The following is a 27,844-nucleotide window of genomic DNA, read 5'->3' as shown; positions in this document are numbered from 1 at the left end:
GACTTTTCAAAACGCCTAAAGAAGATGAAAGGGGGTTTGAAGAGGATTGAGAACAACTTTCCAAAGCTTTTCCACCAAAAGCATTTAGGTCACTGACTCAAGAATGACCCTTCAAGGTATCATCCTAAGTATCATCATATCCATAAAAAGATGATCAAGTACCATTCGATCAAGGTATCATCCATCAAGTATCATCATATCCATATTTATCATGTATCATCCTAAAGGAGAAAGATTCATCTAATCTGAAAAAAAGATTATCAAGTATCATCCCAAATGATGATCAAGTACCATTTGATCAAGGTATCATCCATCAAGTATCATTTGATAAACTTAAGATCATAATGTATCATCTTATTAAGCTACAATTAAGGTAATTGCATATCATTTGGTCAAAACAACATAAGTGTGAATTTGAGGCATCTTGGAAAAGATTTGATTTAGAAACATTGAGGTAAGTATTCAGTATTTGATTATAATTTTATATCAATTGCCAATTGACCCAGTTGTCTGTTCAAAAAAGGAAATGGTAACATTTATGGGAAGTGGATATTTGGTAAGTAATTTTATTTATATCTTGTAAAGCGTAACTAAGATTGAAATTTTTTATTGTTGCTTTTAAATGTGGTGGTAGGAAAAATGTTGATAACATCATTAGGCCCAATACTGATTAATAAAGGAGTGATTTCTTTACATTTTTTAGTCTTTTAGACTAAAGGCTAGGGGGCTATGTAGTGTTAGGTCCAAGGTTGATAAATTATTATGTCCAAGATCGATCTAGCCTTTGAACTAATGCTAGTGAAATCGCTATGACGAGAATATGAGATAGTAAATAAGGAGTTTACAATAATTAACTCAAGTACTTATTCAAGGCGTGGCAAGAGACATGAATTAAATAGAGAAATTCAATAAGCATTGAAAGAAAGGAGAATCCAAGAGAGTGGAAATATAGGAATAAAGGAGAACCATAAGGTAATAGGAGGACAAGGCTTTGACTGTGATAGTTGATTGGACCTTGAACCTTTTGGCTTGAACAAATATAATTTATGAACTCACCTTGTATGAGAATAACTTCATGACGTGAATGTTTTAGAAATAAAGTTTAATCTTTTTGAGTCTTAACTATTTGTCATGTAAAAGATTTATGAAAACCTTTTTATGCATAATATATTCACATAAGATCACTTAGAATCCTTAATCATTCCTATGTAGGAAAGCTTTTATATATAGGCATCTTGAATACAATTAGAGCTCACAAACTCAACTATGTACTCATGTCACTAAAGTATGATTTCCTTTTTGTTTGAAACCTTTTCTAGTATTTAATACTCTATGCACATGACAATTTTATCTTTGTAAATTTGTCCAAAGTATTGACATTACCAAAATGAGTATACAATCTAAAAGTTTTAGTCCACTATGTTTGAAACATCTTAGAGATTTGGGTGTAAACACTAATAATGAGTATACGACCAACCATTTTAAATTGTATCTCATGATATCCACATGTACAGTGCATCTAATTCTTATGTTAACATATTCTAGACTTCATCTTATCTTTAAACAACGTCTAGTCTCTTCTTAAGCTTGCAACAAGCTAGACTTTTGACATAACTACTCCTAGCTAAGATTTGAGTATTCTTTGGACTCAAACAATCATGGGTAAACAACTTTTTTACACATAGGGTATGATAAAAGAGATATTAAGTTGCTAAACCAAATAGAATGATGTCTTTAACATTCTTGTCATGATTGTTGTAGAAATTTTTTCCTTTCTTTCTTCATTAAAGATATTTTCTTTAAAAATAATTGAGAAGAAAAAAGTTGTTGCAGATTCTTTGGAATCATTGTGAGATAAACACTAATATAAAAACAGTTTTTCACATCACTGAATTTACGTATGACAAGTTGGCAACAGACATAAAAAATGCATAATGATATTTTTGTAAATAAATGGTAAAATTTATATCTAACCTGTAAAGGACAAACTTAATAAAGGGTTTTTACTTCTGACCATTACAGGATAAACATAAATTTATGTCTATGTTTGACATGTATTGCACAAATGTAAATTTACATTTGTTATGTAAGGATCATACGTGAAAACCCTCTTTTACATATGTTTTTTACAAGTCAGACATAAGTGTTTTTAAAAGAACTTTTAACCCATTTCTTCCTCACTTTTCTCCCGGCGCAAAGCTTTCTCTCAACATTGACAATGCTTTTTTGCAAGTAAGGACTTTGGTTGCTAACTAGAAGTCATATTTTTTGGCATTCTCATTTGTAGTTCACTGAGAAATATATTTCCCTCGTATTATTTCTTGCATTGGGGTTAGTTTCCTATGTTTCTCGCTACTTTATGCGTGTGACTATTTTTGGAGGAACTCGATAATAATTATGGATGAATGACCTTCTTATTTGTCTTGAATGTGAGTTTTATGAATTTGGGCAATGAACACATTATTTTAGCCAACAATGACAGTGATATCGTGAAGGAATATCGATAAGGAGGTAGAGGGAAGGTGTGAGGTTGAGTTAAGTATCAACATTTCAGAGAGTGAAATTTGAAATTGATGGCAATGATTGTGATTTTGGAGTTGTGGAGAAAGATGAAGTAGTTGGCAAACTCAATGGTTAGGATGAGATGGCTCAAACCTAGACTTGAAATGACAGCCATGTGTATGAATTTTGACATCTCCATGAAACCGATTTGAGTAACATTGAAAAAGAAACTCCAAAATTTATGTTTGTTGTCTCTTCAACAAATGTAAATTTACATATGTTATACCTTTAACAAACGTAAATTTACGTCAAAAATTTTAACAAACGTAAATTTACATATTCAAGAATTACATCTGACCTATAACAAACGTTAGAAAACCTAAAATAACATATATAAAATGTCATTTTTGCTTTAGTGAAACTAAAGTTTTTCTTCTTTTACTAATGTATGTCCACTTGGAGCTTAGTGACTCATTAAATGTTTTTTACTTAACAATAATTGCACATTTTTTCTTTAAGCAACACTTTGATACACATAACATTTATTAGGCTAGGTAAGATAACTTTTTCTTAAAGAGAGAAAAATAAGATCATGCACGGTTGAAAGCCATTTTAGAATCGTCTTCTTGATACATTAAAGGAGTTGTCATTATGGACCAACTTTAAACACATTCTTCAAAAGATTTTGGTGTTGACACTTCAAAAGAAAATCCTCTTTAAAAGAATGAAGAAGCAAACATTCCATATATATATATATATATAATAACCATTAAAATACTTAACATGTACCATAAATGCTTAGAACTACATATTTTTTCTTTTAGCTTTTCAAACAACATTATATGAACACGTTACTGTGTGTATGAAACAAACAAAGTACTTACATCTAATATAATATTTTTAAATAAGTTCATGTTAGACATTGTTGACATTTCCTTTCAGAGATCTAAATTATCTAACTAGGGCATTGGTTTGATTATAATACAATAAAGTCGTATCCAAAAAGATTTAGTTTGATAAAACAATAATCTATGATATATTCGTGAACAGTGAAATAAGATGTTGGGATTGAACTTGACTACTCTTCCTTTAATGCATTGTCTTTGATTCACTACAAGCTATGTTCTTGACTTTAATGTTCCTGGAAGTACTTTTTCTGGTAATTTTAAACCTATCCTTGGCATTTAGAACCTAAGGTTAAATCACCCTAATTGAATTACTGATAACAGTTGAAAAACTGTTATTTTCATGCTTAAAATTGATATTAAAAGCAACCTTTAGACTTAGAAACTAGCTTGAAATCATACTTTTATCCATATTTTCAGAAATAAGAGAGCTGGACAAGTTTATGCTTGATTTCAGTGTTTTTGTGCAGGTTTTAAGGTGAATTTAGTGAAAGAAGTGAAGAAGGAGAGAGATAGAATCAGAAAAGGAATCGAAGAGTGCAAAAAGAAGAAGTCGAAGTCACCGCTCAGCGGCATTTTACCGCTGAGCGGCACTTAAGAGGTTGCGGGAGGTCCGCTGAGGGGAGAAAACGAGACGCGCAATCACCGCTGAGCGGCACTTTAATGGGCTTGGGCTTGACTTTTTGTAATTTACGAATGGTATTTAAGCCTTAGGGTTTCCTAGGGTTAGGCATCTTTGGCAGAAACGAGGCAAACACTCTCTCTTCCACCCCTTTGAAGGAGGATTTTGGATGCTCAGGCTACCTCTTCACCTTTTTAGGGTTTATTCTTTCATACTTTCATTGTAATTCATCTAGGTTCACCATGAATATGGTGAACTAAACTTTGTATGTTTGTTGGGGAATCAATGTAATCTCTTGAAGCTCTCATATATGGAATTTATGCTTGCATCTTAATCTAAGATTTATGCTTTCTTTCATCATTAGTTAGGGTTTTTCCTCTTTGCTTAATGCTTGCATAGTTTAACTCATTCAATGCATGATCATTGGTTTTGTCGATACGGGAACGTACGGGGAAGTCTAGATCCGGGGAATTTCTCCCAATATTATATTGGTTGTCGTTAAGCTCCTGCACTTATGAACTAATCATTAGGAATGCTAGGAATTGTATGAACTCGTGATTAGGGAGAAGCCATCTAGAATGGTACTTTAGAGAGTGGCATTAACAATGATGATTTGAATGTTGAATTCCTAAAATGTATGAGAGTGGATGAGATGAAATTGACCCCCAACAACATATTTATTCATATATTTCATTGAAAGTGTTTATCTTTTGTCTTTGCCATTGATCAAACTTCATGCATACATGTTTATTTCATGTTTATTTTTTGTCTTGCATATTAAAATCCAAATATTTCGTTTGTAAGTCCTAGCTAATCAACAAATCACATAACTAAACTAGGCCGTGAGTCCTTTGGGAAGAACGATACTTGGTCTTACCAAGTTTATTACTTGAACGATTCGGTCATACTTGCCGATTGTGAAACAAGTTTGTGACATCATATTTTGGTGCTTACAAATTTGTCCATCAATTACTCTTTGCATTAATGAATAGGATTCTTTAAATCATCTAGAGCCTTATATCCATTCTTGGCATCTAATAAGCATTAAGAAATTTGATTGGATCTAAACTTAAATCTATTCCTTTACATTTAAGTTGATGAGGTAAGAAGATTGATCAAGTCATCAAAATAATAAAAGCAAATCAAATAAGCATCACATAAAACAAAAACATATAATATATTAAATCAAATTCAATGCAAAGAATTAGAGAAGCTACATCCAACCCTAATAAGGAAGAATTTAGTTGCCCATAATAATCTCTAATACAAGCATAAAGAGTTGTGTTCCTCCTCCTATAGTTCTCTCTAAGTGTATTACAATAAGTTCTTATGAACTCTAGGAATAAATTACAAAATCAGTTTTCAGTATACAAAGAACATAGGCATGCTCTATTTTTATAGAAAAATAATATGCTACATCAACTTCCAAGACGTTGGTCAGTAACAAGGTTTTGTCCTTAGGTGGGTTTCCTTTATGGTTAAGCTTCTAGTTTGGTGGTCAGTAATAGAGATTTCCTTTCTAAGTAGGTTTTCTCTTAAGGCTCAAGTGTAAAATATTTTGGAGCTTGATGTCTCTTTGCAACAAAGGTTTCTTCATGTGTGACTCAATGCCAATATTGTTATTTAGCCGCATGACTCATGTTTGAATCTTCAACACCAACTTCTTAATTTCCTTCAATCTACTTGCAAAAACAATACAAACATATCAATTTTCACTTTTTATAACTTTTCTACTCTTGATTCTGAAATTAAAGGCCAAAAAGGTTGTTTTACTAAGATTTACATCAAATTCATGCAAGATAAGTATTTAAATAATACGTAATTATAAATAAACTAGAGACTTCTTAGGCAATCAATGCCAAAAACGTGAAAAATTTGTTAAAAAAATAAAAGGAAAAAGGACAGAAAAACATGGAGCACCACACTAAATTGATAAAAATTTGAAATCAAATCTTTGACAATGACACCAAAAACTTGATAACATCTGTGAAGAGAGCAATCACAATAATGTTAGTTCAATTGTAGTACCTAGTGTTGTATCCATAGGGATTTGATCAATCTTTATAAAAAAACTATACTTTAATTTAGATGTGTGACTAAACAAATTGGTTGTAAAATAATAAATGATTCAGAACTCAAAATTAAGATTTAAAAACTTAACAAAATGAAGCGTTGTGATTAAACTGCACAACTCTATTCTTAAACATAGTTACTATTTCATTAAATTAATAAGTTTCATTCATTGTTCTTCGAAGTACATTAAAATAATCTTATTTCCATATTTGTAGTCTGGCTCAAGGTGAATTTTCTACTGATTAAAAGGTTTTTGCATTAAGATTAAAACTTTTCTTATCAGCATATAGATTGATGCATACCACCAAACAACAATTCTATTGGATCTATGAAACAAAATAGTTTTTGCCTAATTTGAGTTATATATACAAGGTTTAATACCCAATTTTGTCCCCAGTTTGGTTCGAAAATCTCAATTTAGTCCCTTATTAGAAAAGTAATTGTAATGGATCCTTACTTGTATATTTGTGAGTCAAGTTAGTCCCTTCCGTTAAATATAAGCAAACGGCGTTAATGAGATAATGATGTGGCAATAGTTAGTGGTTAGGTGTCAAAACACAATAGTGTACGTGCTTACGTGGTGTTGAATTAGAGAAGTTTGGATTTTATTAGAAATTGAATTTATTTTAATTGGGGATAAATTGGCAGCTGAACTCATGTGGGAACGATGGGGTACCTTGCACCTGAACTCACACGAACGGGGAAACCCACCACAGTTCTGATGTTTACGCTTTCGGAGTGTTATTGGAGGTGGTGTGCGGGAGGAGGCCCATTGAGGTGAAGGCATTGCCGGAGGAGCTGGTGCTGGTGGACTGGGTCTGGGAGCGGTGGCGCATGGGGGCGCCGCTGGCGGTGGTGGACCTTAGGTTGGGTGGGGCGTTTGATGAGGTGGAAGTTTTGGTAGTGATTAAAGTGGGGTTGTACTGTTCCGCGGAGGCACCAGAGAAGAGGCCCAGCATGAGGCAGGTGGTGAGGTATTTGGAGAGGGAGGTGTAAAGGAAATCAGAATACTCTCATCTGTCAACTGAATTAAAGAGTAGATTTCATTGTGCGCCCAATTTTTGTTTCTAATTCTGAATAACACAACAATAAGGGATCAGAAACAAGAGTTTTTCAAATCAGAATAAAAAAATAACCGTAGTTTTCATTAGATGCATGCTTTATCGGGCCATGTAATTAACCAATCAAACAGATGAAGGCCTGAAACAGTATATTAATACCACCCAACATGTTTGCATCATTTGGCTAAAAAAAATAGATAAACAACTGGTAAAATATAGCAACCGAAAACATTTTTTTTCACGGTTATCAAAATAGAGTAATCTATTGACCACAATCCAAATAAGGCCACTAACAATGTAGGCAACTCTGATAATGCAGCTGCCAAATGATATTATCATTCATTGAACACTTCCGCTCATTGACATAATTTTGTTTATATTTCCTATATGAATCAAGGGGAGAAAATATAAAGTAACAAAGAAATTATTAATTTAGGAAAATACATCTAGAAATACATGCTTTGGAGTAAGATCGTAGCAACAATCCAGCAATTATTTTATAGCTTTAATTCTTCCCTAATTCAGGGAAACCATTTGAGTCAATAATAAAACACATCTAAGAACCTACAGATGCAATTTTTACCTCCCCTGCCCGAATATCGTCCTTTGGAATGAACACCGAGTACTTAGTATAATTCTTGGGAAGGTGCCAAGTGTATTGAGTGTAAGCCGAACCCGGATGAAAAAACACAGGTATACACCCAGCTAGCATTGAATCAAAAGCAGATCGTCGGGTATAGGAATCCCCTTGAGGCTGAAGGCAGAAAAGTGACCCTTGAAACATCTGCATTATGCTGCTTGGGGAATGACACTTACTCTCACCAAAATCACACTCCAACAACTTACCCACCTTGGATCTCTTACACTGATCAATAATCTGCCCCCGAATCGATTTTGGGTTATCCGGACGCGGAGCCCCGACGAAAGAAAACAACCACTTCCTCTCCAACCTCTGCATCCTCTCCTGCCAAATGAAGACATCATCATCCTTAGCAGGGTGAAAATAGGTGGGATAAGGAATCCCAAAATCATTCGCATTCCAGGGACTCGAGTCCACCACAAGCATGGACATGTTCCGCGTCGCAGATAGAAACAAAAGCTTGTTCCCTCAATTCCATTAGTAGACTATTGCGTTTTGACACCTAACCACTAACTATTGCCACATCATCATCCATTAACGCCGTTTGCTTATATTTAACGGAAGGGACTAACTTGACTCACAAATGTACAAGTAAGGATCCATTACAATTACTTTTCTAATAAATGACTAAATTGAGATTTCCAAATCAAACTGGGGACAAAATTGGGTATTAAACCTATATACAAAGGATGAGTGATTAATTTATCACATGTATAAAGTAACAAAATGGTACTAATACAGAAGTAAAGAGTACTACATCTAGTCCCAACACAAGAAGATTCAGCGATTCTTGTTGATTCTAACATTCAATCAACTGGTGTAACGGATGATACTTTTCACCGATTCAGAATAAGGACGATGCGTAGTACCTCTATAACATTTAGACTTAGAAAATCGATGGATGTTTACACATTGCATCTGTGACCCAACAGTTCGCGACCTCCCTTGGACCACACTCTCGTTAGAAAACCCTTTGGATTGGATTGCCTGCTTTCGGTTCCACCGTTATCTGAAATAACTGATCCCCAGTCTCGACTTCCTCTCAACGATCGTGCCCTAACTCCTCTGCCACCCCTTCGATGTGCAAAACACATAGCTTGCAAGCGGTTGTCTGGGTTTAAAGTGTGAACATGCCTCCGAATCTCCCGAGTATTATTTCTCTACACTTCCCGTTTGATTCAAGTCCTTGAGCTCCTAATAGGGATTCTCAGTCTGACAGCCTCCGTATCTCCCAATCAACTCACGTTTCAACTTTGCCAAACGCAGCTTCATTTCCTGAGTTGAACCCTGAACCTCGAAATAAGTCTCTGCCCTGGTATTCCATCCTACTGGATCGGTTTCGTCAAATAGAGGCAATTTTACCCTCTTCGCAGCCATCCTATCCTCTGGTAACGCTTCTGCTTCCAAAAATGTCGAATTCTAACTTTCTCCCTTGCGTGTCATATGTAATATGACAAATTCCTCCAACATTGATTGGTGGAACTCCACCAACGATTGATGCATCGAAACCTCCATTGTTGTCAAACGTTCCTCCAGCGCATCCACTCTATCTGACATTTTCCGGACCATGAAAAATGGATAGTTATGCTTTTTCTCCTCAAAATGATCCGACAGGTCGGACCAATGATAGAAGTCAGTCCAAAACATAATAGAATATGATAAAGTATGAAAAACTGTATTATTGAATATCCGTGAAGTGAGTAAGAAATATGCTATCTTTTCCAGAGTCTGTGACTCCTCCATGGAGATAACTCTCCTCATCCTATTCCATAGCAAACTCTCCTCAACAACATTCTCTTTCGTCGTCCCTCAAATACCTGAATTCTCACTAGTTTGAGATCCTTTATCACATCACTACGCTTCTAACTAATTATCATTCCCTGGACATACTTTCTTTCTTCTAGAATAAGTCTTCCAGTTAGCACGGTCTTCTCCACCGCTCCCTTTTTTTCCTTGCTGTCTCAGCCCATCCTCTAATTCTATCAGTTTCTCTTTAGTTCGTACAAACCAACATATTTGTTTCACTACTAAATTGAACATAAAACGCGGCATTTTACACGCTCACCTGGTTGTGTAATTAAAAATATCGAAAGATTAAAACATGAAAACCTTGGCTGACATTGTCATATTATAGGTAATTTATTTTTCTGACTAAGTTGTTCCCTTGATCCTTTTATTGCTTCTCTAGTTGCTACAAATCAATATCTCACATGCACATTGGATACACATTTTAGTTTCTTTTTTAAGATGCATAGTTCCTAAAGGACTGTCAAACCAAATAGAGTATGGCTGGCAAATTAACAAACATTTTCTCATAAAGAATTAACTTGAAGAAGGGTAAAACATTGCTTCCATTCATTACATCGCTATTTGAAAGAGCTTATAATTATTACAAATAGTTACTAAAGACAAATAGATCTACAACTTTGAGAATGAGAAAAGATAGCCCCAAAGGCCAAAAATGAACTCCCCCACCTCTTCACCTAACGCATTTTAAACTTTAGTGTATAAAGTAATCATTTTCTATTTCAATACACTGATTGAAATATAAAAGGGAAAAAAGGAAAACAAAACAAAATTCCTAGCAAAGTCAAAACTTTCTACTTCTGACTCTACAATAAGGGCCAACGCAATCGCAGATCAACAGATCAAAATAATCTGAGAATGCATAATCATTAGCAATTGAGAAGTAGTGCATTTTAACCGGTAGCACAATCTTGTAGATGAGGGTGACTTTGATTTATGTACCTGTGCCATAATGGCTTATACCTGCCTATAGCTAACTTCAGCCATGGTTTCATGTTCCCATTGAAGTGAATAACTGCTGCACTTTCAATCAGGCGGCTGTCAATATTTAGGTCATAACCCAATCCTAATACATGCCATCTTCTGTCAAGTGGTTCTGTCAAGCCATAAAAGCTTAGAAGAGCAGGCGGAAGTGTACCAAGCTTCCAGAGTGTCCCATCAGCATTCTGCTCTTGCCAATAATGATACTTCGCGGTGACATTTGCTTTCCTCCATGCACCCAGGTCAAAAATATTCAGACCAAAGGCCCATCCACATGCCTGTGGATCAAACTTTGAGCTTATAATCGAATTTGAAAAGTTGAGATACTTGTAGTACCTGTGAAATGCTTCTAGACATGTTTCAACGGCACCATTCACATTTCCATGCAAATCTAATGAGAAAAGTGGGCTTAGGTCCTTCTGAACAACAACATCATCATCAAGGAAAACAATCTTCTCAAGTAATGGATAAATCTCGGGGATGTAAAACCGAAGATGATTTAGTAAAGACACAAACTTGGGATTCTGCAATTTTGGCTCAACATTTACACCTTGATAAGGCCCAAAGTAAAAGGCTCGTGATTCTGGATTGTGTAGCTGTCTGACCATTGGAGCATAAGATTCATTCAACCAATAAAATTCCTCAATATTCTGCACCTCTATGGTAGCCCCTTTTAAGTCATTACTGAGGAACCATGCTTTCATTGCTCCATAATTAATACCATCGGTAACAATATGAAAGACGAAGCGTTTTGGATGGTTTGCATTGATGACTGTAGAGTTAACAACTACAGATGTTGCCAGTACATTATCTGAAAAAATGCAGAAGTGATATAGATTATTATCTGTGAGCTGGGGAGAGATTCTACTCTCATGTGAAAATTTTTGCCGGGATGTCACCTTTAGCCAATCAGCCATAAGTTTCACATTTAAGCAATGAAGACTCTTGGGTAGTGCTTCAGCTGATACTTGAGCAAACACGGTGCTTTGAATTGTTGCTTTATTTGCACGTTCTTCAAGTGCTTGAATATATGATTTCATTGTTACTATAGTGGTTGCAATGTCGTAATGGACATCCTGTGCCTTGAAAATTAGAGAAGACAGGCTTTTAATAACTGGCCCAGCTTCCTCCATGGTCACAGGCTCCCCAGTCATGGCAGCTTTTGAAAGCAAAAGCTGGCAACTTCTAATTTTTGAGCTAAGCTCCCAAGCAAGGTGAAGATTATTGTGCTCTTTGGCAATAATCACATAAGCCTTGGCCAGAACCATTTGCTCTGATAGTTGCCGTGAGAAGGATGTTGCACTTAAAATTTCTTCAGTAAAATTCAATCTCTTAGCAGAATTTTCTACTTTAGCATTTCTCTCCTACAATTCACGTAAGTAGCTTGCTCAATAAGTACTCAGAGGGGTTGAGGGATGGAAACAATTATAACAACAGATAGTAATGTCACTTAAAACATAACATCCCTTCAGCAATATGGAGCACAAAAATAGCTGTACAATGATATGAAATTGTTCTAGCATAAACATTTATAATTACATCACACTGAATGGTCTATACAAAATGGATAGGTTTCCTGTATCCCCTGTCCTTCATATCAACAGATATTTGGATTGTTTTCCTCATACATTAGAAGAAGAATCACAAGCAAGGTCTGACACTTAACATTTTGCACATCACATGACAACAAATTACTTAATTCTGTTTATAATATCATTCCAAAATCTAGAGAGCAAAATGCTTTCTTTTTAATACCATTTATTGGTCTAATTAACACCATAATCATAAAAATAAAAAAACTTGCACACAAAAAGCACATGTTCAGACGTTTTCTTCAATGTTTAAAGGTAAATTGTCCGAGAATCATAGCATCTATCACTAGAAACTGGTGAAATGAACTAAATGAGTGTTAGATTATTATTTAAGAGCATAATGATTATAGAATTAGTCACAAATTCACAATCACTGATGACACAAGAAGTGATGATTGCCTTCTACAAGGAATTGGCAATGTTAAAACAATTTCTGCAAAAGAGGCAGTGCGCAAGTGAACAGTTGCAATGGAATCGTGAGAGTAAACAGTAACTGCATGTTTGATTCAATGGTCACTACTTTAAGCGCGTGGATAAGACACTATAAACTATTATTTCTAGGTAAATGAATACATTGGATGTTAGGTTGTTATCTTATGTGTGTACTAGACATTTGTCCATAGACACACACTAAACCAATAGTAAATGAGTTTTATTACACTGTGTCAATATCTGTTCTTCAGTTATTTTTTTCGTTTAAGGCCAAAAAGAAATATTAAAACAGTTTCCCTTTCCAATAGGGAAAGAGTCTAAGAGGGTTGCTAACATCCAATACAATAGCTCATCCATAACAAAGTAAAATTGGAAAATCGTAACGTAATATGCCAAAAAATAAGCCAAATCATAATTCATATTGAGGGATAATGAAGTAAGAAGTCCTCCTTTAGCTTATATAGCACTACTTATAATGGAATTAACTTTAATGCCACTCCAACTACTAGACTATTACCTCAATATCAACCATAGCCTTATACAGTAACATCACAAACAACAGGAAGATCTATCTAAACTCAGGTTAAGCTTCAACTGAACAACAAGTAAAAGGTGATTTGTCACATCTGAATCACATAAAAGTAACCACCTAAATAATTCAATTATGGAAGCAACGACCTAAATTTAGCTCACAGTGTTTATACACTATACAGAAGATCAGAAATAAGAAATAATTTCCGGAGCAGTAACCCTGACGTAAAATTCCCCGCTCAAAAGAATTAAAAAGGGAAACAAACACCACTGATATGAAAAATCATGAAGCCTACGACCAGAGTCCAAGCAAGATTATTAACATACGAACAAAAGCAATGAAATAAACAGTAGACACATTCAACCGTGCATATGAAAAAAGAATAAAAAAAGGACACCGCTTTGAGATTCGAGATCGAACACGACGCGCATTGACAATTGCCTAAAAATATTCAAACAAAAAATTAAGATCTTCACGCGGCAGCTAATGTTAATGGAAATAAAACACTAAGATAATTACAAAAACAGAACCATTAACAGAGATGGATTGATTCGTTGACAACAGGGGAAGGAGGGTGCCAGGTCGTTTTACCAGAAAGGGGCTATGTACGCGATAATCGCGGTGATGATGTTGCAGGAAGAACAAAACAAGACCGGCAAGAGAGAAGGCGCCGAGAAGCAACCAGATCCAATAAGCGAACCGCCGCCGAACCGGGCGCCGAAAATCGGCGGCCCGTCGCCGCATTTTTCACAACAACTTTTCACCACCGAATCGGAGAAGCAGAGGCGTCCATTTCTGGGATTGGATCGCAGCACGAGGGTCTCGTGGGAAGCAAAAGCGAGGGCCACAGTCACTCCGCGCCACGTGACATGCACGTGCCTCCGGGCGAGAATGAGAAGAAGGGAAGGCGCACCCAGTTGATGGTATGAGTGATCTAATATTATTATTAATGATTATTGATGTGTTTGGAGTGACAGTAAAAGCGAGTGAAGAATCTTGAGACCGACAATGGGAGAGGAGTAACAGAAGAGAAAGTTGAAAGTTAGCTGCTTGGGTTGGGTTAAAAATATTGAAAGGACCGCCTAATAAATAAATATATTCTGTGACACTTTTCACTTCACTGGTTATTCTTTTCTTCTCCAACCAGATTACCATGTTATACACTATACAATTTTTTATATTCAATATATTTAATAAGAAAATATAAAAATTCATTATATTTTTATTTGGAACTTTTATATTGTAGGTTGAAATTAATTTAATTTTTAATGATATATTAATCAATTATATTTAAAGATAGAAAAACAATTAATTATTTGACCATTGATAATTTTTAAAAATATAAAACCTGTTAAAGCTTATTCTAAATTTATTATTTTTTGTAAGTAATAACCATAAACAAATATGTTTTTTAAATGTTCATTTTAATTGTAGTAAAAGTTGTTTTCTTTCTATATTATTAATTTCATAATGAATATCATTGTGGACAAATGTTATTATTATTTACTCTTTTTATTTTTATATTCATTATTATCGTTATTATTAATAATATTTTTTTAATAATACTTACTGTTCCGGTTATGGGGACTGAGTTATCAAATATTTTTACATTGTTTTGTTGTCGTTCGGTTTCGCTCCAATCTCCTTGTTCGCTCTAGTCATCCGGGGGAAAATCTGTCAAAGATTCTTCGATGCCAAAGTCAGTATCAGAGCAATGGCGATTTCAATGGAATAGTAATAAATGCGTAGTGAATGCAACCTATCTACCACTCACCTTTGACCTGTATTTATAGTTTTTGCTATGGGCTTGGGATTAGTGAAAAGTTAATCACGGTCCAAGTTCAGCCCAATAGCTCTTAATAGTCACTTACCTTAATCTTAATCCTAATCTAGTTAATTGGCGATACGGCCGGTCGACCCTGCTGTTAGGGTTGACAACCGGCCGACCATAATCTAATTAATTGATAATCTGATGAATTGTTATTCATCCGGATGATGAGTGGCAAGGTCGTGCAGTTTAGGCAATGTCTACGAAAACACAGACGTCCGGTCGACTAACATTGTACGTCCGCCCGGTCCTTATGGTACACAAGCCCCCCAAGCCCTAGTACACTTAGTGTACGTTGGGTTTAAGTGCGGCGTCCGTCCTGGTTGCTGAGTAGCAAGGGACATTGGACTGGGTGTTGGGCCGGATCCAATGGGCTTTTGGGCCATCAAATTTCGAACTTGGATTTGGGCGGGAATACACGTGTCGTGCTCGTAGAGGCGGAAGTTGGAGCGGTTTCGCATCTGGAGCATTGATCATGCAGGATTTCGACGGTGCAGATGTCGTGACGGTTACGAAAGTTTTTTCTATAAATAAGGAGAGGCGGCGCTGTCATTTTCACTTTCCCTGTTTTTCTTCAAGCTCGGTATTGAGTCTTCTTTCGAGTCGTCAAGCGGAAGCGGCAGGAGTTCGGCGGGCGGTGATGGCAAGCGCGGCGCTTCTTCAAGTTCGATGTCGTCCTCGTTTTTGGAAGGGTTTGTCCGGTCTCCTGAAGGGGAATGCGGCTCTCCTAACGTCGTGGGTACTCGGATCATCAATGGGATTCCCATCTTCTTGCTCAAGGGCGGCATCCGTATCGATGGCTCCCCTTTTGAGCCGGATGGTGACGACATTGTGGTGATGGAGTATGACTGGACTCCTTATGGTGCGAGCTTGTTTGCCTCGGCATACGGTGCCAGCGAGCTGCTAACCTGGAAGGTCAACCGTCTTCATATCGTCCGAGATGTGGAGGACTCTAGGTTGATCTGGGCGGGGTTTAGTCTAAGGAATGAACGAGTCTACGATAGGAAGAGGTCGAGCCCGGACGACTTCTTCTACATGTATGCTAATGTCTTCGAGCAACTCTCCGTTCGGGTTCCCTTCACCGAGTTTCAGATGGCCGTTCTTCGGGAAGCAAACGTTGCCTCGGCACAGCTGCATCCTAACTCCTGGGCGGCCATTCAGGCATTTCTTGCAATGTGTTTTGCCGTGGGTGTTACTCCGACCATCACCGTCTTCTTCCACTATTTCGAGGTCCGTCCGCTCCCTAATGGCGGCTGGGTGTCTCTGACCTCTGTCCGGGATAGGACATTCTTCCGTCCGTTCTCCGATTCGTTCAAAAACTTCAAGCATCATTATTTCAAGATCATCATCGATGAAGCCGGTCGTCATGAGTTCCATGATGCTGCTGGGAATCCGTTGTTCCCTTTTTATTGGACAAGGAAACCCTGAAAAATAAAAGCATTTCCCGTGGGAGTGATGAATTGCCCTCCCCCGTCACGTTTCTGCCCGTCACTTAGTCGAATGCCTCCGTCATGAGGATTGTGAACGAAAGGCGTTCGGTATGGTATTCTTATGTTGAATTCGTCTTTCTTTAGTATGTCGACATTAACGTAGCTGAGTTTCTTTGTTTTTTCCAGATCTCATGACTGCTCCTCCCCCCGTCAATCCAACTTCATGGCCTCCAAGAGGAGAGCTGGTGCAAGTTTGTCGTTTGCCCGGGCGAAGGTACCTACGTCCGCTCTTCGTCCTCCCGTTGTCCGGCGGTCAAACTCGGCCAGCCTAATACCAAAGATTACTGCGGACCCACAACCTACCCCTCTTGTCGAAGCGGCTGGATGACCTGTCCCTGTCGTCCGAGAGCCTACCCCGAACCTGGTTGCTGATTTCGTGGATCCGTCGTCAGAGGCGGCGATCACTTCTGCTATCCCCTTGGTGAGAAAGAGAAAAGACCCTGGGTCGAGGGTCGCAAGGACAAGGAAGTGTCATCGTCCCAGTCGGCTTCAAAGAAAGCTCGCAAGGGCAAGGGGAAGTCCTCCTCGCGGCCTCTACCGGGCGGGGTATTTAGTCTGGCGTTCAGCATGAGCGACCAAACCAAATTCCACATGAGCTCCTCGCAGCGAACTCTGATCGAACCATTGTCGGAGGCAGAGCTAACCAACGCTATGTTAGAGATGTCAACTCGGGCGGCTTCCCTCGCCTGGTATCTGAGGGGAATTCGCTGAATGCTGAGGGGTTGACACCCTTCGGGCTGAACTCCTGGCCAAAAAGAAGAATTTTGAGGGTCTTCAGGTGACTCTGGATCAGATGCTTCTTACTCATGACGACTATGATAAGAAGATCGAGCAGCTAGAAGCTGATCTGGAGAAGGCGAAGAAGGAGTCGGCCAACTCTTCCGGTCGTTTGACCCTTGCCCGCAAGGATAATGCCCGACTGCTGGAGGAGTGTGAACAATTAAAGGTGACGGCCTCCCGCCTAAAAAAATCAGAGGGAGGGCTCCTTCGGGCTAATCGTGCTTTGGCGGATGACCTGTCAAAGGCTAATCAGAAGATATCCGAGCTAGAGGCGGGTATCATTTTCGAGCACGAGGAGGGTTTCAACAAGACCCTTCGCCTTGGGCTTCGACATTGAGAAAGATGTCTTTGATGGCGTCTTGGTCGACCTCAACAGTCCGGCTGCCGATGAAGAATTGCCAGAGACGCAAGACCTTCCCGGCGCCGTAGCGGTTGATGAGAGGGTGGAGGTTGAAGATGTTGAGGAGGCTAACGATGCCGATGATTAAATGTTTGTCTTTACTTAGGTGTTTTCATTTTGTTTTTAAAACCTTTTGATATGAGGCCAGCCGTCCAACACCTTGATTTGTTAAGGTGTTGGCCGGGACGTCCTACTGCCAACTATGGCACCTTTTGTATACCCTTTACATGCTTAATACAATTTTACTTTTCCCATTTGCTTTGTGGATCGTTTGTTTCTGCCTGTATGCTTTAATATTGCTTTTACTTTGATGTCTCACGCGTCGATCGTTTTATTTCTAAGACTGTGCGGGTCGACCAAGTTGGCAGTGGTTCTTCGGGAAGAACTCTCCGTTCATCGTCCGGCCAAGTTGACAGTGGTTTCCGGGAAAACTCTCTATTCGCCAACTTGGTTATGACGCTTTGGGCGACAATAGTTCTTCGGAAAGAACTCTCCGTTCACCGCCCGACCAAGTTGATAGTGGTTCCCGGGGGAACTCTCTGTTCATCAACTTGGTTATGGCACTTTGGGCGGCAGTGGTTCTTCGGAAAGAACTTTTCGTTCACCGCCCGACCAAGTTGATAGTGGTTCTCTGGAGAACTCTCTGTTCATCAACTTGATTTGGTTTGTCCCATTTCCTTTGTTCTTTATACTTGTTAAAATAAGTTGTGGATTGGCGAAAGGGACGGACGTCCTGTCATTGTATTTATCATCAAAAAACAACGCACAAGTAATATATTCATTTAACTAAAATAAGACTTTAAATGAGTGGCGTTCCACGTGTTTGGAATTGGTCGTCCGTCTGCCTGTAATAATCTGTAAGCCCCATTTCCCAGCGCTTCGGTTACTCGGAAGGGGCCCTCCCATTTAGCTGCATGTTGTCCATGAGTGGCCGTTCGGCGGGCTTCCCCAGTCTTCCTCCACACCAGATCGCCTTCCTGGAAGTTTCTCGGTCTGACCTTGGAATTGTATTTTCTCTCCACCATGCGTTTGCATGCTTCGGCTCGTAATGTTGCCCGGTCTCTCAGTTCTTCAAGGGAGTCGAGTTCCACTCGAAGCTCTCCTTCATTCAGTTGAAGGTTGTTCACTTGGCGTCGCAACGAAGGTTCTCCCAATTCGACCAGTAGCATAGCATCAGTGCCATATGTCAAATTGAAGGGGCTCTCGCCGGTTGTTCTGTGCGGTGTGCACCGGTAAGCCCATAATACCTCTGGAAGTTCGTCCACCCATGTTCCCTTCTTCTCGCCCAACCGCTTCTTCAGTTCGGTTACTATGGTTTTATTCATAGATTCTACCTGGTTGTTCGTTTGAGGGTGTTCCACCGAACTGGTGACGTGCTTAATGCCCAAACTCGTGTAGAACTCCGCCAGCTTTCTGTCGATGAATTGCCGACCGTTATCAGTAATGATTGTACGAGGGAGCCCGAACCGACATATCAACTTCCAGCAGACTTTTTGCACCTGGGATGCCGTAATGGTCGTTAAAGGTTCGGCCTCTACTCACTTGGTGAAGTAGTCTATAGCTACAAGGAGGAATTTCTTCTACGCCCGCCCTACTGGGAATGGGCCAACAATATCCATACCCCACTGCGCGAATGACCAAGGCGAGGTTATTGTATGCAGGGTGTTGGGTGGCAAGTGAGTGTTGTTGGCGTGGGCCTGGCATCCGAGGCACTTCTGGACGAATATCTTCGTATCCTCTTCCATCGTCGGCCAGTAATATCTTGCTCTTAATATCCGGGCCTTCAAGGTCCGACGCCCGGTGTGGAAACCACAGATTCCGTTGTGGACTTCGTCCATCACATAGCATGCTTCCTCTTTCCCCAAGCATTTGAGGAAGGGGGTGGAGAATCCTCTACTGTATAGGTCGTCCCCCACTAATAGGTAGCGAGCAATTTTCCTCGCATCTGTCGGTTTAACGGGCTGTCCGGCGTCCTGCTTGGTCATCAGCCTTCGGATCTCCGACCGCCAATCCCTTTCCTCGACATCTGCCACCGACATGCACTCAACCGACGGTTGCAGCAATACTTGGTGTATAATTGTCGTTAGTTGCTCTTTCTCCTTGCTTGAGCTCAGTTTCGACAAAATGTCCACTCGGGTGTTGTTTTCACGAGGGATGTGTCGAATGTTGATTCTGTCAAACAACTTGGCCAGGGTTGTCGCTTTATAGAAGTACCGGAGCAATTGCTCCTCTTTCACTTGAAACTCCCCATTCATTTGTCCCACCACCAGCTGGGAGTCCGTCCGGCACACCACCCTCCGGGCTCCCATGTCTCTTGCTAGTTCCTGGCCGGCTACCAAGACTTCATATTCCGCCTGGTTGTTGGATACCTTGAACTTGAATATCAAGGAATGTTCCAACAAAAATTCGTTCGGGCCTTCAAGGACTATGCTAGATCCGCTTATTGTTCTCCCGGACGCTCCGTCGACGTAAAGATTCCATTCTTCGTTGACTTCCTGAGGCAATTTGGCAGCAAAGTCGGCCAGATGTTATCCTTTTATTGATCCCCTGGGTTCGTAACGTAGGCCGAACTCCGATAATTCCATGGTCCACGTGGCCATTCGCCCCGCAAGGTCCAGTTTCCTCAGAATCTTGGATATGGGGTAGTCGATTCTTACTACCACTTGGTGGCTTTGAAAGTACGGCCGGAGCCTACGGGATGCGTTCAGAAAAGCCAAAGCAACCTTCTCCACTTGTTGATATCGGGACTCAGCGTCCTGAAGTGTTCGGCTGATGAAGTATACGAGCTTGGGCTCGGGCCACTCTTGCGTCAATACCGCGCTGATCGTCGAATCTGATACGCCCATAAAGATCTGCAAGTCTTCGCCTAGCGTAGGACGGTTCATTACAGGCAGGTTCATCAGGATGGCTTTAACGTCCTGAAACGCTTGTTCGCACTCGGCATCCCATTTGACGACAAGTCCTTTCTTCATTTTCCGTAAGACCGGACGAACCCTTTCAACTAGCCTTGGGATAAACTGCGACAACGTTGTGAGTCGGCCTGACAGTCGTTGGATCTCCTTAAGGGTGGTGGGGCTTTGCATCTTTAACACAGTCTCGCACTTATCGGGGTTGGCCTCGATGCCCCGAGAGGTGAGCATGAACCCAAGGAATTTTCCAGCCGCCATCCCGAATGTGCACTTGGTCGGATTCAAGCGCATCCCAAATTTTCGCACTTGCCGAAACACCTCTAACAAGTCCTCTATATGAGACCGTCCGTCAACAGAATGGACGACATGTCATCTACATAAATGTCCATGCACCGACCGATCTTTTTTTCGAAGATCCTATCCATCAAGCGCTGATAGGTGGCCCCAGCGTTCTTCAGACCGAAAGGCGTTACTTCATAGCAGAAACTGGCCTTCTCGATGATGAAGGTCGTCTTATCCCGATCCGGCTCGTACATGGGTATCTGGTTATACCCTGAGTAGGCGTCCAGGAAGCTCAGCATTCTTTGTCCTGACGCTCCATCCACCAAAGCGTCTATACTCGACAGGGGGTGAGAATCTTCCAGGCAGGCTTTATTCATATCCGTGTAGTCGGTGCACATATGCCATTTCCCACTGGCCTTCTTCACCATGGCCACATTTGTAACACCCAAATATTTTAAAGGGTATTACTGATAGTAGACACTAAATTAATTTAATATCTCATATAAACAATCAAACTTTATTTCAATTACTCCAAAGTACAATACCAAACATACAAACTTTAAACAATATAGTCTTCACCATTGAAATTTCAACTTATAAGTTTTACACAACATAATCTTCCCAATACAAATTTATTCTTTTTACAAAAATTCCTGAAAGTTTTTCCCCGCATCTCTCTCATCTCTAAGCTTTTTCAACCGCATCTGCAACATTATCTAATCACATATAACATGAGTTATATGATCATAGTACAAACAAATAAGGGTAAGCCAACCATATCATAAAATCATTAAACTTGTAATAAAAATATTATAATCATGTATTTTTGCAATTGATAAAATATCATTATTCCGATGTCATTAATTCATCATTATCAAAATCATCTTCCTCATTCCCATAAATCTTACAAGTGTACCATGCTTACTCATGAAGCCTTATGGTCAGACCGCTCTCTGCCTGCTTCCTTAAGCCTCACTTATATACTATGTCTTACTTTCTGAAGCCTTATGGTCAGACCCCTCTCTGCCTGCTTCTATAAACCTCAATGTTACTTTGTTCATACCAAACTCTCATGGTATAACTCGATCATACTACTCCCGGTAGTAACATCATTTCATAAGTAATGAATTTCTCATATCCACCCCAACATTTCATAAAACCAACAATTCATACCCTCTTATCCACCTAACTCAATCATGTTCATTCTTTAATCATGAATTCATAATAACCCGTTTTGGTATCAATAAATTAAACATATTGCCAAATATCATGCTTCATATTATAAACTCATTTTGCCCATAACGAGTATAACTCAACATATTTTCACCAAACAAAGATTATGGATCAACAAAAATATATCAACATCACAATTTACAACTATCACACTCGGATATCAACACAAAAGCATACTCTCATTTAAATTCAAGATCATACATAAACAAAATATTCCATATTCAAGATTTAAGATCAAACAAAAGCAAAATATAGCATATTCAAGACTCAAGATAATATAAAAGGAATTACTCAAAGTTAGCTCCCCTTACCTCTATTCCAGACTTAGTTTCCTCTTCTCAAACCGTTCTCTGGAAACTTCCAGAATTTCCCCTCTTCAACTAGAATTTCCTCCAACTCTCTTCTCTCACAATTTCTCTAGAATTTTGGTGTAAATCTTCAGCCTCCCCCCTTGGCTATTTATAGCCAAAAATTTTACTATTCATTTTTACTATTCATTTCTACTATTCACTTTTACTATTCATTTTTACTATTCAAAAATTATTTTTTATTCACCATTCTTATCTCTGAATGATTAATTCTACGTGGAGTGTTCTCTTCCACAATTTATTTTAATATTTTTTTTTAACCATTCACTATTCACTATTCACTATTCACTATTTACTATTTACTATTTACTATTTACTATTTACTATTCACTATTCACTTTTCTAAAAAAATCCTAAATAAGTTATCAAAATTTTGAAGCTCTCCCTCTAGAATTACTATAATTTTATATCCAAAAATTTACATTTTTCTATCCATTAAAATTATTATTACTAATAAAATGCTAAAAATTACTATTAGAAATATATATATATATATATATATATATATATATATATATATATTTTTATGGGTCTTACAACATTGGCAAGCCAAGTGGTATACGTCACTTCTCTAACGAACCCGGCTTCCCTCAGCTTCTTCACCTCCTCCTCTACCGCCCTTCTCTTCTCTTCACCCATCCGTCTCTTCTTCTTGGCAACCGGCCGTGCGTGTTTGAAGATAGCTAATTTATGAGACATGATAGAGGGGTGGATCCCCGGCATGTCAGCGGCTGTCCACGCGAAGAGGTCGCGGTTTTCCCACAGGATGGACCGAAGTACCTGCTCCGCCTCGGGTGCTAGTCCTTAGGCCATAGCTACCTCTGATCCGGTCGTTCATCGTTTCACTTGGCGAGTGTGGATTTTTAACCCCACGGCATAACACTCCCTGGCAGTCTTCTAATCTGCCCGAACGGTGCAGATTGTTCCTCTGTCTGAAGGATATTTCATGCTGAGGTGGGGGGTTGATACAATAGCTCCAAAGGCATTGAGGCACGGGCGGCCTAGCAATACGTTGTAAGAAGTATTAGCCTCCACCAGAAGATACCTAACCCTCTTCTCTTCGCTGTGTCGTCCGGTTCCCAACCTCGTGCGTAGATCGACATATCCTCGGGTGTCTACCCTCTCGCCTGCAAAACCCACAATCTGCTCGTTGTAGGGGACGATCAGGTCTTCTGAAATATCCATCTGCTGCAACGTTTTCCAGTAGACGATGTTCACCGAGCTTCCATGATCCACTAGGACTTTGCTCACGTCGTATCGGGCTATTTCGGCCGTTATCACCATTGGGTCATCCTGGTCGGGGTCAGGCGAGTCGAAGTCTTCGTTTGAAAACGTGATGGGAGGCATCGTTCGCCAGGGCTTCGCCACTGAGTGAACAGACTGTAAGGCCCGTACGTGACGCTTCCGGGCTGATGCAGACGATCCTCTCCCCACAAAACCACCTGATATGGTATTGATGTGTCCCCGCAGGGGACGATCGTGACTTCTGCTTCTACTTCGGCTTCTCCGCCTTTCCGAGCGCTGTCGGTTGGACTGCTCGTTCCGGGATCCCCTACGTCTTTCCGGTTTTCGGGGACTAGCCCGTCGGGGGCTGGGCCGATCTACAGGCGCTTGGGGGCAATCTACCCGTACGTACTTCTTCAGTTGTCCTGCACGGATAAGCTCTTCGATCTTATCCTTTAACGTCACACATTCCTCCGTTGTATGCCCCATGTTTTTATGGTACATACAGTGTTTGTTTCCATCTGCTCCCGGCGGGGTAGGCCGCTTCAGAGGGACTGGAATTAACTCCGCACTGAGTGCCTCTTGGAGGATTTTGGCTCGGGGGGCGTTCAGTGGGGTGTACTGTTGAAACCGCGGCCCCCGGGGCGGTTCTCTTTGCTTGAACCCCCCAGGCTTTCCTGAATGACCGCCCGATTTATTATCGCCATCGGTTCTATCTCCTTTATTCTCTTGACTCTCCTTCTTGTAGGACAGTTTCATCTCCTCCACCCTTATCTCGTCCGCCGCCCTTTCTCGCAACTCTTCCATGGTTTTGGGGGCCCTTCGACAGACGTTGTCCTTAAACGGTCTAGGTTTCAGGGCGGGTAGGATGTAATGTAATGACAATTCTGGACTCAAGCCCTTCACTCGTCGTACAGTGTTTCGGTAGCGATCCATGAACTCTCTCAATGTTTCGTCCTTTCCCTGTTTCAAGTTGACCAACTCAAAGACAGTTAGGTCTTGAGTGTTGCTATCGGCGAACTGTCGGGTGAAGGAATGTTATAGCCCGGCGAAATTCTCGATGGAATTTGGGGGGAGCGAGTTGAACCATACGAGCGCCTCGCCTTCTAATGACAAAGAGAACGCCCGGCACCAAATGGCGTCATTGCCCGTTCTGAACGCCATCGCGTTAGAAAAGGTTTTGATGTGGGCCTCCGGATCCGTCGACCCATCGTATATCTTAAACTGTGGCGGAACGAATTGTTCCGATATCTGGACGTCCATTATTGCTTGGATAAAGGGAAGTGATAATGTGGACGAAGGCTCAGGCTTTACCACCATCCGCCTATCCTCCGCGGCGCTCTCTGTGTGTATTGATTTGGCTTTGCTCCCTGCAGCCTCAGACTCTGCTGGTTTCCAGGTCTTGTCCTGTCCACTAGTGTGCTCGGTGTGATCCTCCACAGCAGCTTTTCCCTTCTCCTTCGCCTGTTCTCCTTCTCCTTTACCTCCAGTGACCTCCCGGGCAATGCGTGCCGCACACTCGGCCTTGACAACCACAAGTTCAGCCTCATGGCACTGCTGCATCTCGTCCATCTTTTGTTGTAGCATCCTGATCATCTCCACGGGGTCGTCCATGCTCATGTTTCTCGTGGTTACCATTGGGTTTGAAAAGCAACTCGGCCCCACGGTGGGCGCCAAAATATTTTGGTTATGGGGACTAAGTTACCAAATACTTTCACATTGTCTTGCTGCCGTCCGGTTCCGCTCCAATCTCCTTGTTCGCTCTAGTCGTCCGGAGGAGGGGGGAACCTGTCAAAGATTCTCCGATGCCAAAGTCAGTATCAAAGCAATGGCGATTTCAATGGAACAGTAATAAATGCGCAGTGAATGCAACCTATCTACCACTCACCTTTGACCTGTATTTATAGTTTTTGCTATGGGCTTGAGATTAGTGAAAAGTTAATCACGGCCCAAGTTCAGCCCAATAGCTCTTAATAGTCACTTACCTTAATCTTAATCCTAATCTAGTTAATTGGTGATATGGTCGACCGGCCCTGCTGTTAGGGTTGACAATCGGCTGGCCATAATCTGGTTAATTGATAATCTGATGAATTGTTATTCATCCGAATGACGAGTAGCAAGGTCGCGCAGTTTAGACAATGTCTACGAAAACACGGACGTCTGGTCGACTAACATTGTTCGTCCGCCCGATCCTTATGGTACACTTACTATTATTATTTTTAAATTGTAAGTTCGTTTGTTACCTTTAAAAAGGTTCATTATTTATAAAAGCTATCTTTTTAGTTATTTAATCATTAATATTACATGTTTGATGATAATAGTAATATTAATGATAAAAGAATTATAAAAATATTATTTATATATACTTTTAATATTTGTAATACGTTACTAACTATTATATTTTACTTTATCTTATTATTATTTTTCATTCTAAATAAATTCATTAACAGCATATCATAATATAATAATAATAAATATCAACTATAGTTTTGTTTAGGTTTAATCATTTTGAATGTCTCTATTTTTTAGAATCTTCTCAAATTAGGTTCTTGTATTGTTTTTTTATCTTAATTAGGTCCCTGATTAAAATTGAGTCAATTGAAACCTTATCGTTAATTTCAGTGGACGGTGTTAAATTTATTGTCTCGTGACATACTGCTGTGTAATGGTTAAACACGTAGCAGTGTAACTTCACACTCCTGTCACTCAAATCCCCAAAATGTTCAATCCTCAAACCTCGCCACCACTACTGTTAGTCATGACTCTGTCGGCAACCTCGTTCTCTCCATTGAGCAATATGACAGTTTTTTCAAATCTGTCCACATCATCGACCTTTCCGACACCGAGGACGACGATGATTGTGCGGGAAGCCCTTACAGAGGGAATGTGCAAAGGTGAGAAGGAGAAAGAAGATAAGGGTAATAATGTTGATAGGCATGGGAGTGGCTGGCTTATGCCTTTTGGCGTTGTGTGGTTGTGGATATGTTTACAGCCTCTTGAGGTGGCGGAAAAAGCTTCGAGAAGGGGTGACGGGTGTGAAAGTGGGTCTCCTCTGCACAGCAACAGATCCTTTTGATCGACCGTCAATGTCAGACGTTGCTTCCATGCTCCAAGGTTGCCGAGTCGGACCGGGTCAAACTCGTCAGCGGTGGCGGCCGACCATGTGGCGTTGTCGTAGTTTCCAACGTAGGTGCAGCGCTTCCAAAGCCACCTAGCGCAGCCCAGCACGAAGATGCACTCCACCACCCCACATGAGGCCGACATGGATGGGACTAGGGGGTTTGATGTAATGGGTGTCTCAAGAGGAGTGAAAATTGGGGACTTTGGGAGTAGGTGATGAAAGGTGAGAGTTTGCGTGTGATGGTGTATTAGAGAGAAAAGAAGAAGAAGAAGCTTAATTGGGGTTTACTTCTCCCACTAATACCTTTGATTATTCCATGTATGCAAAATGGAAGATTCGCGTGAGGCTCTACAGAATATAGTATATAGCTACACAGAGAGGAATAAGAGATTGAGATTATGACATTTTCACGCCTTCTCTTTTTTTCTACCATCGTCACTTTCCTCTTCAAGGTTTTTATAAATTGTCCAATTTTAGCCTTAAAATACCAACTTTCCATCATTTCAAATTTAGATGTTGAAATCCCATCATCGGCCGATCCCACACTATTGGAAGTCGAAGATTTGTCGTTCCATTCTGGCCCCAGTGGTTTTGGATTGGTAAGGTAAAGCTACGTGTGAGGCGGTGATTTCTATGGGAAGGAGTTCTATTTTTTTTTTTTCAGATTGATTTGTACTGTTGATTTGCAAGGAGAAGATGATGCGTTGAAGTTAGTGACCGCAAGGAAGCGCGTCATGATTCATGACGATGCCGGATTTAGAACCGTGAGGAAGATGATTTTAGGGTTTTGCGACGGCATGATTCATTGTCACATTATTTTAATGCCATCAAGTCATTTGCCACGTGTTTAACCATTATACAGTCAACCACGTGATAGTAAATTTAACACCGTCACTCATAGACCTAAATGAGATAAAAAAACAATACGATAACCTAATTGAGTACAAAAATAAGAATGATTAAACCTTTTTATTACTAACTACTACTTGTCTAAGTTAGACCTCGGTTCTAATTTTAACTTCAATTCTAAAATAACAGCACTCAAATAATGTCCAATACCAAC

At 39.9% G+C, this 27,844-nt stretch overlaps 4 protein-coding genes across 4 annotated transcripts; all 4 read right to left on the bottom strand.

Moving 5' to 3' along the window:
- Positions 1-7,719: 7,719 nt before the first annotated feature.
- LOC108330178 (xyloglucan galactosyltransferase MUR3) lies at positions 7,720-8,235 on the bottom strand. Its single transcript, XM_017564684.2, has one exon. It carries the CDS (start codon positions 8,233-8,235, stop codon positions 7,720-7,722), a length of 516 nt encoding a protein of 171 aa, XP_017420173.1.
- Positions 8,236-10,130: 1,895 nt separating this feature from the next.
- LOC108331916 (hexosyltransferase GAUT11) lies at positions 10,131-14,213 on the bottom strand. Its single transcript, XM_017566924.2, has 2 exons — positions 13,738-14,213; positions 10,131-11,954 (listed from the first exon to the last, which is right to left on the bottom strand). Exons 1-2 carry the CDS (start codon positions 13,888-13,890, stop codon positions 10,503-10,505), a joined length of 1,605 nt encoding a protein of 534 aa, XP_017422413.1. The 5' UTR covers positions 13,891-14,213; the 3' UTR covers positions 10,131-10,502.
- Positions 14,214-18,426: 4,213 nt separating this feature from the next.
- On the bottom strand, positions 18,427-20,811 carry LOC108330177 (uncharacterized). The gene is made up of 3 exons (XM_017564683.2): positions 20,305-20,811; positions 19,240-20,139; positions 18,427-19,143 (listed from the first exon to the last, which is right to left on the bottom strand). The coding sequence occupies exons 1-3, from the start codon at positions 20,809-20,811 to the stop codon at positions 18,427-18,429; spliced, it is 2,124 nt and encodes a 707-aa protein (XP_017420172.1).
- Positions 20,812-23,333: 2,522 nt separating this feature from the next.
- On the bottom strand, positions 23,334-25,280 carry LOC108330176 (uncharacterized). The gene is made up of 2 exons (XM_017564682.2): positions 24,753-25,280; positions 23,334-24,623 (listed from the first exon to the last, which is right to left on the bottom strand). The coding sequence occupies exons 1-2, from the start codon at positions 25,278-25,280 to the stop codon at positions 23,334-23,336; spliced, it is 1,818 nt and encodes a 605-aa protein (XP_017420171.1).
- Between the last annotated feature and the right edge of the window lie 2,564 nt (positions 25,281-27,844).

This window comes from Vigna angularis, chromosome 4 (assembly GCF_016808095.1).
Source record: "Vigna angularis cultivar LongXiaoDou No.4 chromosome 4, ASM1680809v1, whole genome shotgun sequence".
Lineage (NCBI taxonomy): Eukaryota > Viridiplantae > Streptophyta > Magnoliopsida > Fabales > Fabaceae > Vigna > Vigna angularis.
This window is presented reverse-complemented; position numbering and strand designations above follow the sequence as displayed.